Here is a 16,632-nt window from a genome sequence, read left to right as displayed (position 1 = left end):
TTTTTTTTTATCTGGATCTAAAATAAAGTTTACATTATCATAACTAGAAAATTAATGTTAAAAATTTTGAACTTAAGTTGAAACAGCAAATATTGTAAAGTCAAATGAACTTCAATAAAACAATTCAGCACTAGGCAAGATTTAAATTAGTGAGTTGAAATGACTTGTACTTTTAAGTTGATTTAACTTACAATTTTAAGGCAGCCACAAAACTTACGTTTTTAAGTTGAAAGGGGTGAAATTTTTTTACAGTGAGTTAATAGTGAGCATTGGTCCCTAAACTAAATAAATAAATAATACTGTATGTTTATTCTATTTTAAGTTAACATTAATTTTATTCATAAGTACAGAAAATATGTGGGTGTCATTCACCCTAGCCCACATTTGCTTAATTATACTCAAGCTTTTATATTCAAGATATTTCACCTTTTATAATGTCGATTCAGTGTTTCAGTGTCTTTTAGTTACGTTGATTTGAGGGCTTTTCCCAGCAAATATACTGATATGTGATTAATGTAATTATTTAAGTGTCATATCATGAAATGAATTCAAGTGAAGTGCTTAACTGATTTACAGTCATATTTTAAAAATCGTCACTCTGTTAAAAAGAACATAATGTTAATGTCTTATATACACTAATTACATAATGAACTTCATGTCATTTTCCTAGTCCTACCCAAACCTGAGGCAAGTTACGTCACCGTATCAGAGGACATTGTTGAGGCGAACTGCTCAGCCGTGTCACGTCCTGCAGCAGAGATCTCCTGGAACGTGGAGGGTCATAATCAAACAATGGGCCCTGCTGTCACATCATTTTACCAGCTAGGGGACGGCACCACAATGGTGGTCAGTTCCATTCAAATGCAGGCTGAGCTACTGGACGATGAACTTGTGAAGTGTGAAGTTCGTCACCAAGGCCTTGAGTCTGCAATCTATGTGTCTCTGAATAAATGTGAGTGAAACGTACTCAACTTGATCTTTTTGTCCTGTTATGCCTTGATGGTTTTGTTTCTAGACTGTTGTTAATATTTGATTTTTTTTTTAGTTAATATGTGTGTGTTTTTTTTATATATTGCAGATAGGAACTTCCATGTCATTCCCATTTCAGCCAGCTGTGTGGCCCTTGTGCTGCTCATATGTCTGTGTATCTGCCTGAAGAGGTGCTAACTTCACCTGCTGATATGGTCAGTAGCACCACAAAATGTCTGTCCACTTTAATATTGTGTTTCACATTAATTTAATGCTTAATCCCAGGGCCTGTTCAGTTTTTATAATAATTTACAAAGTATTTATTAAATAATGTTTATATAAAATGTAAAATAAAGGCTGTCGGATCCATGCTTATAATAAGTTTTCAGTATAAGGGTGTACACATGAAAGAATGTAGAAGTTTGTATGCAAGAAAAAGCACAGGAAGAAAAAAGGGTTTACTTGGGGTAAAACTGTAAATATTTGGTTTTTAAACTCTTGGCTTTTGACACTAACTGAAACAACAAGTTCTAAATAAATGTGAATGTAATAAATAATAATACATGTAGTAAATATAGTTTTGAAATTTGATGATCACAAGCGCATTACTGTGCTGGAAGTAAAATCAAGCTTTTCATTTATTGTTGGGGACAGAAGTATGTCAGGTCACCACGTTAAAACATATCGATATAACCCATACACAAATGTAAAATGTGTACATACATTAAATTTCCACGTATGAAATATATTGTCATATGTAGTAAGACATATTAACCTATTAGACATTTGAACAATTTCATATATTAACGTATCTAGTCTGTGTAATACATTTGATCATATATTATGTAATCCTAAAACCTATGTTGATGTTATATAAGTAAATATAAAAGATACACATGCATTTAAAAAAAAAAAAATTACAAAAACATATATAAACATACAGATTCCCATATGTTGTTTTAATGAAGTTGCATAAAATGTAAAAATAATCATATAGATATTATTAACATATATACATATACACATTTTGCTATGGGGATTTTATATTTGTTATAAACTTCCTCATCCACCCTGTGAATGTGTACAAAAAATGATATATTGCCTTATATGCAATGTATGGCAATATCACTCTTGATAGGCCATATGTCATATTACATTTCCATATAGAAATAGTAAAAAATAATTATGAAAATAGTAAAATATACCTACAATAATATAATATAATATGTAAATATACATTTAGATTTTTAGATGTGATATATTGTGTTTCACCCTAAAGTTAAAGACTGCACTATTGTAATTAAATACCCCAGAAACCTTTTAGAGAGGAGTTGATAAAAACAGCTACTGGAGAAATGTATAGCCGGAAATCGAGAGGGAGACGCCAGAATGACTCACTAACCTCTCACTTCACACAATCTGTCTTCTTTATTCAAGTCTTTCTTCCTGCTTCATTCTCTTCCACTTTCCTCCCTTAGAATCTGCAGGTCACCCGAGAGGGTCAAAAAAGGAAAAAAGCATTTCATATTTGTTTAAACCAAGGCAGCTAGATCTGCACAAGAGGCCTCGGGGAGTGAAAAAAAAAAGTGCCTCAGGTCACACATACGGGAAGTCAGATCATTCTGTTCACGTTGTGTTCATTGAGTCGTCCTCTTATTGCTCTTTACTGCACTAAACACATGACTTCTAATCAGTGAAGTGGTCCTAAATTTCTTCTGCTCAGTTGTGATTTCTGCTTTGAAGCTTATTGCTTCAGAAAGTTGCACTAAAATATGTTTTGTTGTCAGATAAAAAATTTAAAAAAAAGTATAGTAGCAAAGATTATAGTGAAACAATAGCCAAGGGTGAAGTATGTTTTTACAGAGCCCCGTTTATGTGCTGAGCCACAAGAAGTCTAAGGTGTTACCACTTCCTGTCTCTTGCAAGAAGCCCATCTTATACCATGACCATTTAATATCTAAAGTGCTTCTTACAGAGTCAAGGGAAGAAAAAAAAAAGTGTGACAAACACAGAGTCAATGTGAATTGCGCTCACAACTCATTTTACTTCTATGATGGGAATTATTTATGAGTGAAACGGGAAATAAATGGGAACAAGAAAAAAATGGGAAGGGACATTATTTTATTCATTAGGACTTGATTAAATCATGAAAAATGTTCAATGTTTAATACAGAATGGAGTGAGAGTGATGTCTACAGAGCTATTTGGCTGTTGTATTTTGAGATTATAAAGATTATAAAGAAACATTTTTTATTTGCAATAACAAGCTCTGATGAATCATTCACAATAAGACATGTAATGTGCTTGAAGAAAGAATTTAAATGTTAATATTGACTTTTAAACCCTTTGGCCCCTTAGAAATGAACGCTACATTCCATTTAGCCCAAAACTGTGTTGCTGTTCCTTAAATGTTGAGTGTCACATTTGTCTGAAGTTTCCAGAGGAGGATGAGCTCCCCCATTCGAGCCTGTTTCCTCCCATGATTTTTCTCCCTCTTTATGTAAACATATTTGTTGAGCTTTTCCTTGCCACTGTCCCCTTTGACTTGCTCACTAGGGGCATTATTTATTTATTTTTTTCCAGTATTGGAATCTAAAACCTTTTCTCATCTTAGTGTATTTTGCAGAGCTTGTCATATATTCTCGGAGCAGTGGAAACATTGTGGCTCTGTGGTGTTTGTCAAAACACTGCTCTGCGTGTGAGAGGTAAACCTCTGGCTCAGTCGGTTTGAGTTGGACTATTTGTAGTAACTTGTTTAGTTGAGAATTTACTAGTTTGTCTAAACAGAGAGAAAGGGGTAAACTGATCTTATTATTCTGCATATTTTGACCTCTGTAAAATTTAGAAAAATTAATATGCTTTAAAGAAATATTTTAATTGTATAACAGACCAGAATTATACTCTATAAATAGACTTGCCCATGTTTATGCGGTATATAATGCTGAATACAATTTTTTTTTTTTTCATTTTAAATAATGTTTTCATAGAGAGAGGGAGGGAAATAAACACAAGGAATATTTGTTAAAAATCCAGATTTTCATATTGGAAGCACCATGGGGACATGGGGAAATGGTCACATCTTCTTGAACAAAATGATTAAATTCACCATCATGTTTTAAAAGTATGTGCTATTATGATAAAAGACTAACTAACTTCCATGTTACCCATTATTGTAAGAGTTAGTTATTTGATGGAGACATGAAGATGTACCACAAAGTAGGAATGACCCAGGCAGCAGTAGTTAAGCTGTAAACATAGTTTATTTTTCATTCTGTTTCAGTATTGATGCAATCTCATGAGAGACAGGAAAAATCCTCAACTGGAACAATAAAGGAACATTGTTTACCATTCAACCCAGCCTTGTATCAACTCAAGATGGAGAACATTAAGTAAAACATTAGCTGCAGGAGTTGTAGGATTGGATTGAACACTTTTTGTTGTTGAAGAAGGCTTTTGCTTTGTAATTCTAGGACGTTAACACATTTCTTTTTCCTTTTTCTTTCTTCAGGCTGCCTGAAATGAAAGGAAATGCTGCTATGTTCAGATGTTCTCCCTGACCAAACAACGGTGTTCCCTCTGTCTGAATCACAGACGAATCTGAGTCAACGTCTTCTAATATAACTGATATTCAGTGTAACAGTATAAAAACAAACATTTAATCACAACACTTTCAACACTAAATGCCTTATTTATTATAGACTGTATATTTTAGTGAAGCATTTTTTTTTCTTAGCCGAACTCTAGTGAATCATACTCGTTAAAAGTAACCTACATCTGCTATGTTCAGATGTTCTCCCTGACCAAACAACAGTGTTCCCTCTGTCTGAATCACAGACGAATCTGAGTCAACGTCTTCTAATATAACTGATATTCAGTGTAACAGTATAAAAACAAACATTTAATCACAACACTTTCAACACTAAATGCCTTATTTATTATAGACGGTATATTTTAGTGAAGCATTTTTTTTTCTTAGCCGAACTCTAGTGAATCATACTCGTTAAAGCAACCTACATTTAAGCAGACTTATATTATCTGAAAGCTGACATTCTGTAACCAAATAAATAGTTCCACAGATATATTTAAAACAAAAGATACCTGATTTTTATTTGCCTTATCTTTTCTTGTAGATTTTCTTCCTAAAATATTGCATAGGATTATCCAAGGAAACACAAAACTAGTATGATTTTAAAGCAACTGTGATGTTTAGTTTAAACACTCGAATCGCTCACCTTGGTGTCTAATGACATAAAGAAATGATACAGTCATAACTATGAAGACCAGCCCCACTCCACTGCAGATGAACACATATGGCCATAGCCACTGAAGATCATCCTTTGCACCTGAATTTAGATCACCTAATATTGAAAGAAATGAATACAATTATATTTTATAGTTGTTGTCATTATCATAGGTTCATATCAACATATGAAGATGCATTCGTCCAAGCAAAATGTTCCCAGTAATGTCATGAATTGTAATGTTCATGCCCTTACGTGTGTTGCTTTGATTGCGTGACACCTCATCCTCATTTTTATCTAGTGAATATAATAAAGTATTTAAATATTTGTATTCAACAAAATGTCTGAATGCATTTTACCAGTGAATCTAAAGATAATGTCTCTTACCTGTCACAGTGACATTAATAGTATGGCTTACAGATGTGTCACCACCTTTACATCTGTAGGAACCTGTGTCCTCCATTGAGATGTTCAGGAAAATCAGGAAAGCCACCCATTCATGTTCTGTGATGCTCTTCCACTCAGTTCTTATATGAAGTGAGTAATTTAAAGCTTTACAGTTATTTCCATTCATTTTGCACCATGAGACACTTGGGTTCCTGTGACATCCATGTAGAGTTATAGTACAGTTTATCTTCAACTTGGTCATAACTGGAGCTCTAAACACTGTGTTTCGTGGCACTCTGATCACTGGAATACAATTCATCTCAGTCCCTAAAAGAATGAAGGAAAAAAAATAGGAAGACCAAGAGAGAGAGAGAAATGAATTTTTAGTGAATTGTGTCACAGTCTTCAGCGGGTGTGCCCAGGATATGCTGTAACATCACTTTTAACAAATATACTATAATGCATCCCAAACATCACATTTAAGAAAATATTTCTGACAGTCCATAGGGCAGGTCTTAATACTCACCGTCTTTGGTGCCAATGACACTGACACACATCAATATCAGAATAGTGGCCAGGATAATCTGTAAGACAGAGTTGCTTTTTGTTGAAGTTCTTTTATCAGAAAATGCATATTTAAAAATTAATATAAATATGAGAGCTGTGCATCAGTGTGTGCAAATATGTTGGAGTGAAATGGAAATGTGTTGGAAGCTGTAAGTTCTTCAAAGACATCTCTTACCATTTCTGTTTCTCTTTTCTTGTACCTTCTTAACTTTTATCTTCAAATCCTCGAATCACAGGTGCTTTTAACCTGCGTTGTTTCTCAGGTGAATTTGTTACTCGGCTTTGTGTCTGTGTCTGTTTCTGATGGTTGTTCTTCTTCTTAGCCTTCTTTCGTCATTAACCATGCCAAAGCTCATCTAGTGTGTTTGTAGTGGTTTCAGGTTGTTTGAACCTTGTCCAGGTTGGTTGAACTTTCATGCAAATGTTGAAAAGATTAAGGATGAAGAATCAGTAGGCAGTGTTGCCAATTTAGCAGTTTCTTTCTTTTTTTTTTTTTTTGCTAGATTTGGCAACTCTGCACGTATATAGCAACAAATTTAGCCTTTTTTTTTTTTTTTTATTTGACAGCTTTTAGCAACTTTTAAAAAGTGACTCAAATGATAAAAAGGCACATTTTACCTCTAAATTACACAAAAAGAGGAAACCATTGAACAGCTTGCCAGCCAAGTAGCACATCAGCCTGGAAAGAGTTCACGCAACATGTTTGAATTACGCTGCTAGTTGCAATTGTTCAATAATAATTTATGATTCACTTTGTTTTTAACTTGTACCTATAATTGTTGATCAGTTAGGTACACTGTAAAAAATAAACAAATGTGTAGAAAAATGGAAAAGGTACTGGTAATTTTCTGCCAGGACATTATCTATTAAGTTTACAAACATTTCCTGTAACTATGCAACAAAATGCAAATTAAAAATACAGTAAAACTCTTCCGTATTGAATAAAAATCAATACGGAAAATTCTTTCATATTGACACAGTAAATGTGCCATATTTTTACAAACCTTTCTTAAAGTATAGTATATTAACTAACTACCAATATACTATATACTATTATACTAAAACTATAATTGTTCAGAATATGTAGTTGTACTATTTAATATGAAAATACATTAAATGTAATTGTTTAAGAATGTGCAACTGTTCAATAATTCAATGTTGTGTTTATATTACTTTTACAAATATTATGTGTATATTACTTTTACGAACAAATCTAAATTAACATATTTCAAATCTCATTTTTCGCTGAGATGGCAAGCCACTTTGGGTAATCTCATTGTGTATTCTAAGCAATGACAAAATTTTATGTTTTTGTTTCATAAAGACGTCATCGCACATTGACATTTCAATGTCATTTAGCAACTTTTAGCAACAAATCAACCTGCCTTTAGCAACTTCCTTTTAAAAATATAGGTGCAAGCAGCAATTACCGGGGTTCAAGCGTTTAAAGACCATTGAGTAATTATAGACATTTTAAGATGATTTTATCCAAAAAGGCTAAAATAAAATCATAAATACAATCACTAGAAATATTATTCAATGATTTATCACTTTTCACCAATAGGTGGTGCTGCTCCCAAAGTTATGTGGTTTGGTTAACTAGGGGTGATGATGACATACACATAGTTTGGTGCCAATATGCCAAAGAATTGCAGAAAAACACGCTTAGGTCCATTTTGGCATTTTTCATATATCCTGACCACTAGGTGGCACTGTGCCAAAACTGTGCAGGTAACCGCAGGACATGGTTGTCATAAAAAACTCCCTGTTTGGTCTGAACACGATAAAGCGTTGAGGAGATATAGCCTTATGTCCATTTTGCTCTTTGACAAATCATTTGTGCGTTATCCGAGAATGTGAGTGTATAAAAAAAAAAACCGAATGAACCATCTAGGAAGTGTTCAAAAAAGAAACTTTTTTACGTAATGTCAAATATTTAACAAACGGTTTGATTGAAGTTAATGGTTATAGATGCAAAGTTGTTTAGAATGAGGAGATCTAACATATGAATATTGTCTGTATGTGTGAAATATTGTGTGATATACGAGGCGTAAAACACGATAGTGCCACTTAGGGTCTGATTTCTTTCAAATTTCTCACAGACCTCTAGGGCCATGAGTCAAACAGGCCCATTGAGTTTCATTCTGATTGGCCTCCGTTAACCTTGTCTAATACAGGTGCATCTCAATAAATTAGAATGTCGTGGAAAAGTTAATTTATTTCAGTAATTCAACTCAAATTGTGAAACTCGTGTATTAAATAAATTCAATGCACACAGACTGAAGTAGTTTAAGTCTTTGGTTCTTTTAATTGTGATACATGTGCATCTCAATAAATTAGAATGTCGTGGAAAAGTTCATTTATTTCAGTAATTCAACTCAAATTGTGAAACTCGTGTATTAAATTCAATGCACACAGACTGAAGTTGTTTAAGTCTTTGGTTCTTTTAATTTTACATTTAACAAAAACCCACCAATTCCCTATCTCAACAAATTAGAATATGGTGACATGCCAATCAGCTAATCAACTCAAAACACCTGCAACGGTTTCCTGAGCCTTCAAAATGGTCTCTCAGTTTGGTTCACTAGGCTACACAATCATGGGGAAGACTGCTGATCTGACAGTTGTCCAGAAGACAATCATTGACAATCATAAGACAATCTTACCCTCCTTGTGGCTTACCACAAGGAGGGTAAGCCAAAAACTTTCATTGCCAAAGAAGCTGGCTGTTCACAGCGTGCTGTATCCAAGCATGTTAACAGAAAGTTGAAAATAAATGAACTTTTCCACGACATTCTAATTTATTAAGATGCACCAGTAGGTGCTCAAAATTGATTGGCTGATGGCGGCCATGTTTTTCAAGATACACCAATGCCCTCATAGATATTGGTGGCACCACACCGCATGCTAAATTTCAAGTCAATCAGACTAATGGGTGAGTAGTTACAGCCATTTTCATGTTTTTTTTTTCCTGTTATAGTGCCAAGTGGTCAAACTTCCCAATTTTTGTAATTTGTCCAAAGATTGAGCTCATTCATATGTGCTCCAAGTTTGGTGAAAACATCTCATTCCATTCAAGAGTTATAGCTGTTTTAGTAAAAGTGGCCCCACTCACTTTGAACGTTTTTGCACCCTGTACCGATTGACAATGGAACTTCAACTTGGTTTTGATAACTTTTGCTAATCAGACTGCAGAGATCTTTTCCGCACTGCTTTGGTTCTGATTGGGCAAAAAAACCTAGGACTAGTTCACAAAATAGGTTTTGCAAAAAGTAAAAAAATAAAAATAAATTCATGACGGAAATGAAATTTGAACCATTTTGTTTGTATTGAGCCAATGATTCCAACAATATAAGACACTTGAGTCTGTGACAAACGGTAGGAGTTATGAGCGATTTCGCGTTTTCGATCGCTGTAGCGCCCCCTAATGGCTGATTGGGATGAGTTTTTGACAGTCTCTCCCTAAATTGAGCTCTACTATCTAGCCGAGTTTCAAGTTTCTAGGACTGCACTTTCTAGGTCTGCATAATCAGTGTTACAGCAGAAAATAATAATAATAATAATTATTATTATTATTATTATTTGCGCTTAAATTAGTTGGCAACACTGACAGTAGGACAATGAGTTCAAATGAACTCAGTAACACCTCCTTGTGGATAATGACAGAAAAGCAGCACAGACAGAAAAATCAGATTTCTCTGCTTACATTCTGTTCTGTTCAAGATGTAATGTGTTGAATCAAACCATTTTCTGTCTGGAAAAAAATATATGAATGCATGACATCAACTGAAATCACCCTTTTGAATATAAATATTATACATTTTTGAGATTCATTGTTAACTGATTATTGCAATTACTTGAGACTTGACTAAGACTTGAGTAAATTATGAGCTTAATGAAGGCCTAAATTAGCTTTCAGACAGACACAGTGTGCAGATTTTTATATCTTTCCAAAAATTTACATTAGTGCATTTACATTACATTCTTTACATCTTATCTAGTGCAACCAAAGCCAAAGGCGAAGTATGTTTTTACAGAGCTCCGTTTATGTACAGAACCACAGGAAGTCTAAGGAGTTACCACTTCCTGTATCATGCAAGAAGCCCTCTTAAACTTACCTTATACCATGACTGATGGCTTTTTAGTTGCCACTGGTAATAGGAAATCACTGTTTAAAGACATCATATGATAAATCACTTCAATAAAGTGCTTTTCCAGATTCAAATAAATATGTTCACCTGTTATTTGTTATAATATGACAAACTACTTAAAGTCAATGTGAATTGTCATTTACTGCCAATTATACTTTCAGAATGTGACCCATTTAAAAGTGATACAGGATATTCAACAAGAAAATATTTTTTTCTATGGGGAACTGATTGGATCATGAAAGTGAACATTACATACCAGAATGAAGCGAGACCAAATGCAAGTTAAAACAAATAAACAATAGCCCAAATAGCTATTTGGCAATTGGTTAACATTATGCAATATTCCTCAAGGCCTATGTGACATCAGCAAAAATGGAAAGTTGTTTCAGAGGAAAAGCATTTACATGTTGAATCTAAAGCAGCTTTTGTGTAAGTGATAACGTGTGTATAACATGGTGCTATCAAAACACTTAGCCTGTAGGTGTATTTCTTTTGCTTTTGTCAAGCACTTACACTTATTACTGTGACTTAGTGACAAAATTCAGTCTCTTATTGCTATATATCAATAATTAATTTGACATTTAACCAGAAACGAATCAACCATTGATTTGCTGTAAAAATCTGGGGCCAGACTGACAATAAATTCCAAGAAGTTTGTAATAATATTCCTCAATGCAATTCTTAAAAAAAATCTTCAGAAATTCTCAAATATTTTCTTAAAGGGAATCTATTATGCAGAATACACTTTTATATTGTTTTTGAACATAATTATGTGTCTGCAGTGTGCGTACTCAACCACATACTGTGGTAAAAATCCATCCATTCTAGTTGTTATTTTCCCCATAAAACAGAAATGGTGTCTCAAACTGAGCCATTCAGGAATGTACTCCAAAGTGAGGTCAAATTGGAACTGGCCCCGCCCACGACTGGCAACAGAATTTGACCTATTATCTTAGCTCCTCCCCTGAGTGAGCAGTACACAGTCCACTAAATTCATTTTTCTAATGCTGCTTTTCTGTTGTTGTTTGATTCATATTAACAGCACAGACTGCAGTATGTATATTACGCTGCTGTCACTTAAATACACCAATCTAATATGCACGTACATTCACTGACATAACCGATTATGTGAACTTTGTGTTTTTGACATAACATTGTGTGCAGTTGACAGTTTAAACACAATAAGATGCAAATGAGAACTTAAGTTGTGTCCCAAATGACACACTATACACTATGTACTTATACACTATGTATTCAACCATGTAGTGTATGAACTATATAAGGTTATTATTTTGTCATTCAAAATCGGAATCTGATAGCCCCTGCCTCTCCCTCCTCTCAGTAATTAAAGCTACAACAGCTGAGTGCATGAAGTGTCCAACATTCCACACTTCCGCTGCATCCAAAATTGAATACTTCCGTACTAGTAAGCAAAAAACAGTATGCAAAAAGAGTAGTGTATCCAAATTCATAGTATTCGAAAAACAGCTCTTCAGCCGTGACTTTATGATACAGCACAGCCTCTCGTACCTTATTGCTTACACACTCTCTCTCTCTCTCTCTCTCTCTCTCTCTCTCACACACACACACACACACACACACACATTTGCCATTATCTGAATGATCTGAACACATACAACGTCTTCTAACTGATATGTATCCAGTCTGAAAGTATAAATACAAACATTTAATCACAACATAAACAACACTAAATGTCTTATTTATTAGAATGTATATTTTAGTAAACCATTTTTATTAGCCAAACTGTAATGGCTCATACACCTAAAAGAGATCTAAATATAAGCAGAATTCTGTTATCTGGAACTTCTGTCTCTAACATACTCAATAACCAAAAGTCAATAACCACATGCTTACTGATGTTTTGATGTGTGTAGTACAAACAATGTTTTAACACTCTTTTAGACATGAGCACCTTTTGGCCTTTTGGTGCCAAGTTATCATCGTTTTGAAGTTTAAATTAAAGTGAAGTTTTACTTAAACTGTGTCTTACTTTCCCTCTAGGGGAAAGTGTACTCATAGCTTCAAATGTTTAGCTCACTCATGTCATTTGAGTGTTTCTATTCCTTTTCACACCTCCAAGTATTTCATGAGTTCTGTATAAAGTTATCTGAAATAAAAAAGTAAATATGCACCTTGTTAATCAAACTGTGCAACACTGCTGATCACACAATACTGTATGTAGTTTGCTTTGTTTTCTGAAAGAGAAACACGAGGTGATTGTGGGGCAGAGGCATCCACCTTGTGTGTTTTCATCCACCTACTCATAAAGGAAATTAAAAAAAAAAGTCACACCACATTTCACAGTTACTTTACCTGGTCTACAGTGAAGTTCATAACATGTTAAATGGTTGAATATAGATGCCTTTTGGAAGATTTTTTATTATGCAAAATTAGTTTTATTTGCACACATTATTATTATTTTTACACATTGTTTTGCTAATCTGTCCAGCACAATGTTGAGGCCAATTGTTATCCAATTAACATACATTTTGAAGCTGAGCCACAATTGTCTAGATCTGGAAGGAAAAAAAAACACCTTGTGCAATTTCAGTCGGACTAAAGAGTTTACATGACATTTTAGAAGGACCAGTTATACTATGTGCATAATGTAAATGTTTTTAATGAGGTGGCTAATCCGTACGAATTCGAACAAATTGGTATGACATCCCTCGTACGATTTTGTGCGATTTCTGTGAGGGGTAGGTTTAGGCGCGAGGTTAGGTGTGGTCCTTCATACAAATTCCCACTAATTAGCCTCCTTGTAAAATATGTACGAATTGCTGTGATCTCTTTTTGTGGATATTGGTTTTATCTTAGGGTTGTGGTGCAACGTCATAATCAAAATAGCAAAAAACAGCAAAATAGCCTGTGTTGTGTCATATTTTGTGAATTTTGATTTATCTAAGTGAATTGATTCTTGTTAAATCCATTCACCAAAAAGCTTTGGTCGATTCACTCAGGTTATATTCAGGTTATATCATTATGCCAGTAGGTGGTGTGATTTATGTGCATCATATGGTGAGTCATTTGTCCACAAGACTGGAGAAGATAATCTCCAGAAAGTGCATTAATGCATTCTGCAACTGACAGCTAAGCAGATCTAATATTTTCCTTGGTTTTCGTTCACAGTATTGCTCAAAGACTTGTTCTAAAACAACCACTCCACAAATATAACATATATTGTATATTTTTCTTGTAAAACATTGAAATTTCTAAAAGTAAACAACATGTGTTATCATATCATATCTGGAGAAAGCAATGTTATGGATAGAGGACTTGCATTTTAGAAAGAAACAATGATTTCAGGTTAAACACGTCTTAATTGTGGATTATTGTGATGTAATCCTGCAGAGGATCCATTGGTGAGCAAGTGTTGTAATGCTAAATTTATATTATATTTTCAGCAAATTTTCATTTTGTGTGAATTATTCCTTTAACACATAACTTTCACGTAACCTTCTCTTGTCAGCCTGCACTCTATACTGATAAAATTTGTTGTCAGTTTTTTTTTTTTTTTTTACAAAAGCCTCCCCCCCAGGGCCGTCTCTAAGAATTCTGGGCCCTGTGCACTGAATTTGCTATGGGGCCCCCTCAAAATCACATTCTGTGGGTGGGGGGTTTGCGATAGCACAATCACATTTAGTATGTACGCGATTGCAATGGGCCTCGCCATGGGCCCCTGTTACTCAGTTCCACTATTACCCCCTGTCTGGCGCCCCTGCTCCCCCTCTCCCAAAAACATATTGAAATGATGGTTCTGCAGTAGCAATGTTTCATAATTCGAGTCTTAGACTCTCAGATGGTCAGTTTGTATTAAAAGTGGTGTCATGAGTTCTGTATTCTCAATTCTCTATAACCTGTTGTGGTGTTATGTCGAAAAGCAGAAGAGATACAAGCAAAAGTAAATCTATACTGGTGAATGATTCTCAGGACAATCCAAACTATGAGAAATAAAACCTGTTACAGGGAACTAACTGAGAGAAAATTTCTGCTTTCTGACAGAACTGGAAAAAAGTGGCCCCAAAATAATATGGATGCATTGTCATTGCATTATTAAAAAAATAAAGAAAAAAAAGTGGTATTTATTTTATATACATACATTGAAATGATGGTTCTGCAGTAGCAATGTTTCATAATTCGAGTCTTAGACTCTCAGATGGTCAGTTTGTATTAAAAGTGGTGTCATGAGTTCTGTATTCTCAATTCTCTATAACCTGTTGTGGTGTTATGTTGAAAAGCAGAAGAGATACAAGCAAAAGTAAATCTATACTGGTGAATGATTCTCAGGACAATCCAAACCATGAGAAATAAAACCTGTTACAGGGAACTGAGAGAAAATTTCTGCTTTCTGACAGAACTGGAAAAAAGTGGCCCCAGAATAATATGGATGCATTGTCATTGCATTATTAAAAAAATAAAGAAAAAAAAGTGGTATTTATTTTATATACATACACACAGAGATATGTACATACGGTGTATATACATATATACACACATAAATTTGTACCAAATTATAAAATAATATATGTATTGTTCAAAATCTGGTTGTCAAACTTGTGTTTATGCTAATATGGTGAACTACACCTGTGGTTACTCTGCTAGGTGAACTCGTCTTCATACATCTGCTATAAAATCACCTTGACAGCAGTTAAAAGGCATTGCAAAAAAGTGAAGAAAGCCTCATAGTAGCATTTGTTTGCAGATGCCACTTGGTTTGATACTTTTTATCTAATACAGTGACATCACACTTTTAAAGTGTGAATTGAATGTCTTTTCTTTGTGGTTTATTGTGAATTTATGATGGGAAAGTTATTAACTTTTATTAATGATGGTTGCTTGAATTATTTTTAATGATTACACCAGTTTAGGTATTCACAAACAATAATCTACAGCTAACATACATATTCACATTAATTCCATACATTAATTTTTTTATCTTGGAGCAAAGGGAGGCGAGAGGAGAATCTTGCTCATATATTCTGAAACTGTACTTCTAATACGTGTTCCAAGAGAAACCATTCTCTAACTGACTCATGTCAAGGTAAATGCAGTGTTGAGATTAAATAAGGAAATCTTTTGTGTAAGGTACATTCAATGGAATGAGTCACAGTCTAGACACACCAACACAAAGAGCTTATTTGCACTTGCAAATAAGCATTGAGCTTGTTAAGAAATAGGATGTTGGGTTAACTTAACTTACTCATTTACACAAACACACACACACACACACACATTCAGTATGTACAGTATAAATAGAAGGGAGTATGTTACTCATTGATATTTAATTCATTAGTTATATATACCTTCTCTTCTTCATTGTGGGCGTACAGTATACATAGTGACCTTTAATGCATAAAAAGGAGGTCGTATGTACTATTCTTCACTGTGGGTGGTAAAGAATCCCACCCTCATATCTGGTAAGTTACATTCTCCCCTTAGCTCGTACAGGAAATGTGTTTGCATGCTTTTGCTCTTGTGGGCTTCTTAGTTTGTACTCTGTGTAGATTCTCTACAGATCACAACTTGAAAAATACTTATGTCAGGTGATCTATTAGAAAAATTACAATACATTTCTGAGTAGAAAAAAAACAACAACATTATTTTGATATATCATTTCATTTCTAAAGGAATGAAGTGACGTAAAATATTTACTGTAAAGGACTTATGATGATAACTATGACGATAAATACAACTATATATTTTTATAATAATATGGAAGTTTACATCACCCCTATTAACTATAACGGCACAAAGGAACCTTTATTCTCATCGCTTAAGACCTCTCCAAACAACCCGAACATTCAAAATGTAAATTCGGTCCGATTTTCACATGCTATTTGTTTTTTCAGGCCAATGTGTAAAAAATGGAAGATGGGTTGAATTAAAATGCAAATTCATTCTCTGACAGTTGGTGCTTATACCCTTGTTACTCCAACAGGCAGTCAAACAGTTAACTTTTTTTTTTAAACAGTAGTTTAAATTTTTGTATTTACTATGGTGCTTATCAAACAACACCAACTCATTTTATATAACAGTTGTGACACTGGGCATAAACTGTTAAAGGGGTCATATGATGTTTTTTTAAAGATCATTATTTTGTGTATTTGGTGTATCAGAATATGTTGAAATGCTTTAATGTTCAAAAAACACATTATTTTTCAAATACTGTACATTATTGTAGGTCCTTCCGACAAGCGCAGTCTGCTCTGATTGGCCAGCTGACCCAGTGCATTGTGATTGGCCGAACACCGCAAGCACTCGTCAGAAATGTAACGCCCCTTACCATAATCGCGAGC

At 34.1% G+C, this 16,632-nt stretch overlaps 1 protein-coding gene across 2 annotated transcripts in view; it reads left to right on the top strand.

Moving 5' to 3' along the window:
- The window catches only part of LOC107734567 (OX-2 membrane glycoprotein-like), an 11,708-nt gene extending 6,992 nt beyond the window's left edge, over positions 1 to 4,716 (top strand). The window contains exons 6-8 of one of the 2 annotated variants that reach the window (XM_016546553.1): positions 671 to 952; positions 1,079 to 1,184; positions 4,478 to 4,716. In XM_016546553.1, the coding sequence (XP_016402039.1) occupies positions 671 to 952; positions 1,079 to 1,167 (371 nt within the window). In that variant the 3' untranslated portion in view covers positions 1,168 to 1,184; positions 4,478 to 4,716. Of the gene's footprint in view, positions 1 to 670; positions 953 to 1,078; positions 1,185 to 2,447; positions 2,751 to 4,477 lie in introns of those variants that run through there. The other variant, XM_016546554.1, reaches the window with a different exon arrangement.
- The last annotated feature ends 11,916 nt before the right edge of the window (positions 4,717 to 16,632 follow it).

This window comes from Sinocyclocheilus rhinocerous, unplaced genomic scaffold, assembly GCF_001515625.1.
Source record: "Sinocyclocheilus rhinocerous isolate Xijiao unplaced genomic scaffold, SAMN03320098_v1.1 scaffold580, whole genome shotgun sequence".
NCBI lineage: Eukaryota > Metazoa > Chordata > Actinopteri > Cypriniformes > Cyprinidae > Sinocyclocheilus > Sinocyclocheilus rhinocerous.
Note: the sequence above shows the minus strand (reverse complement) of the source record. Positions and strands in the feature narration are given on the sequence as shown.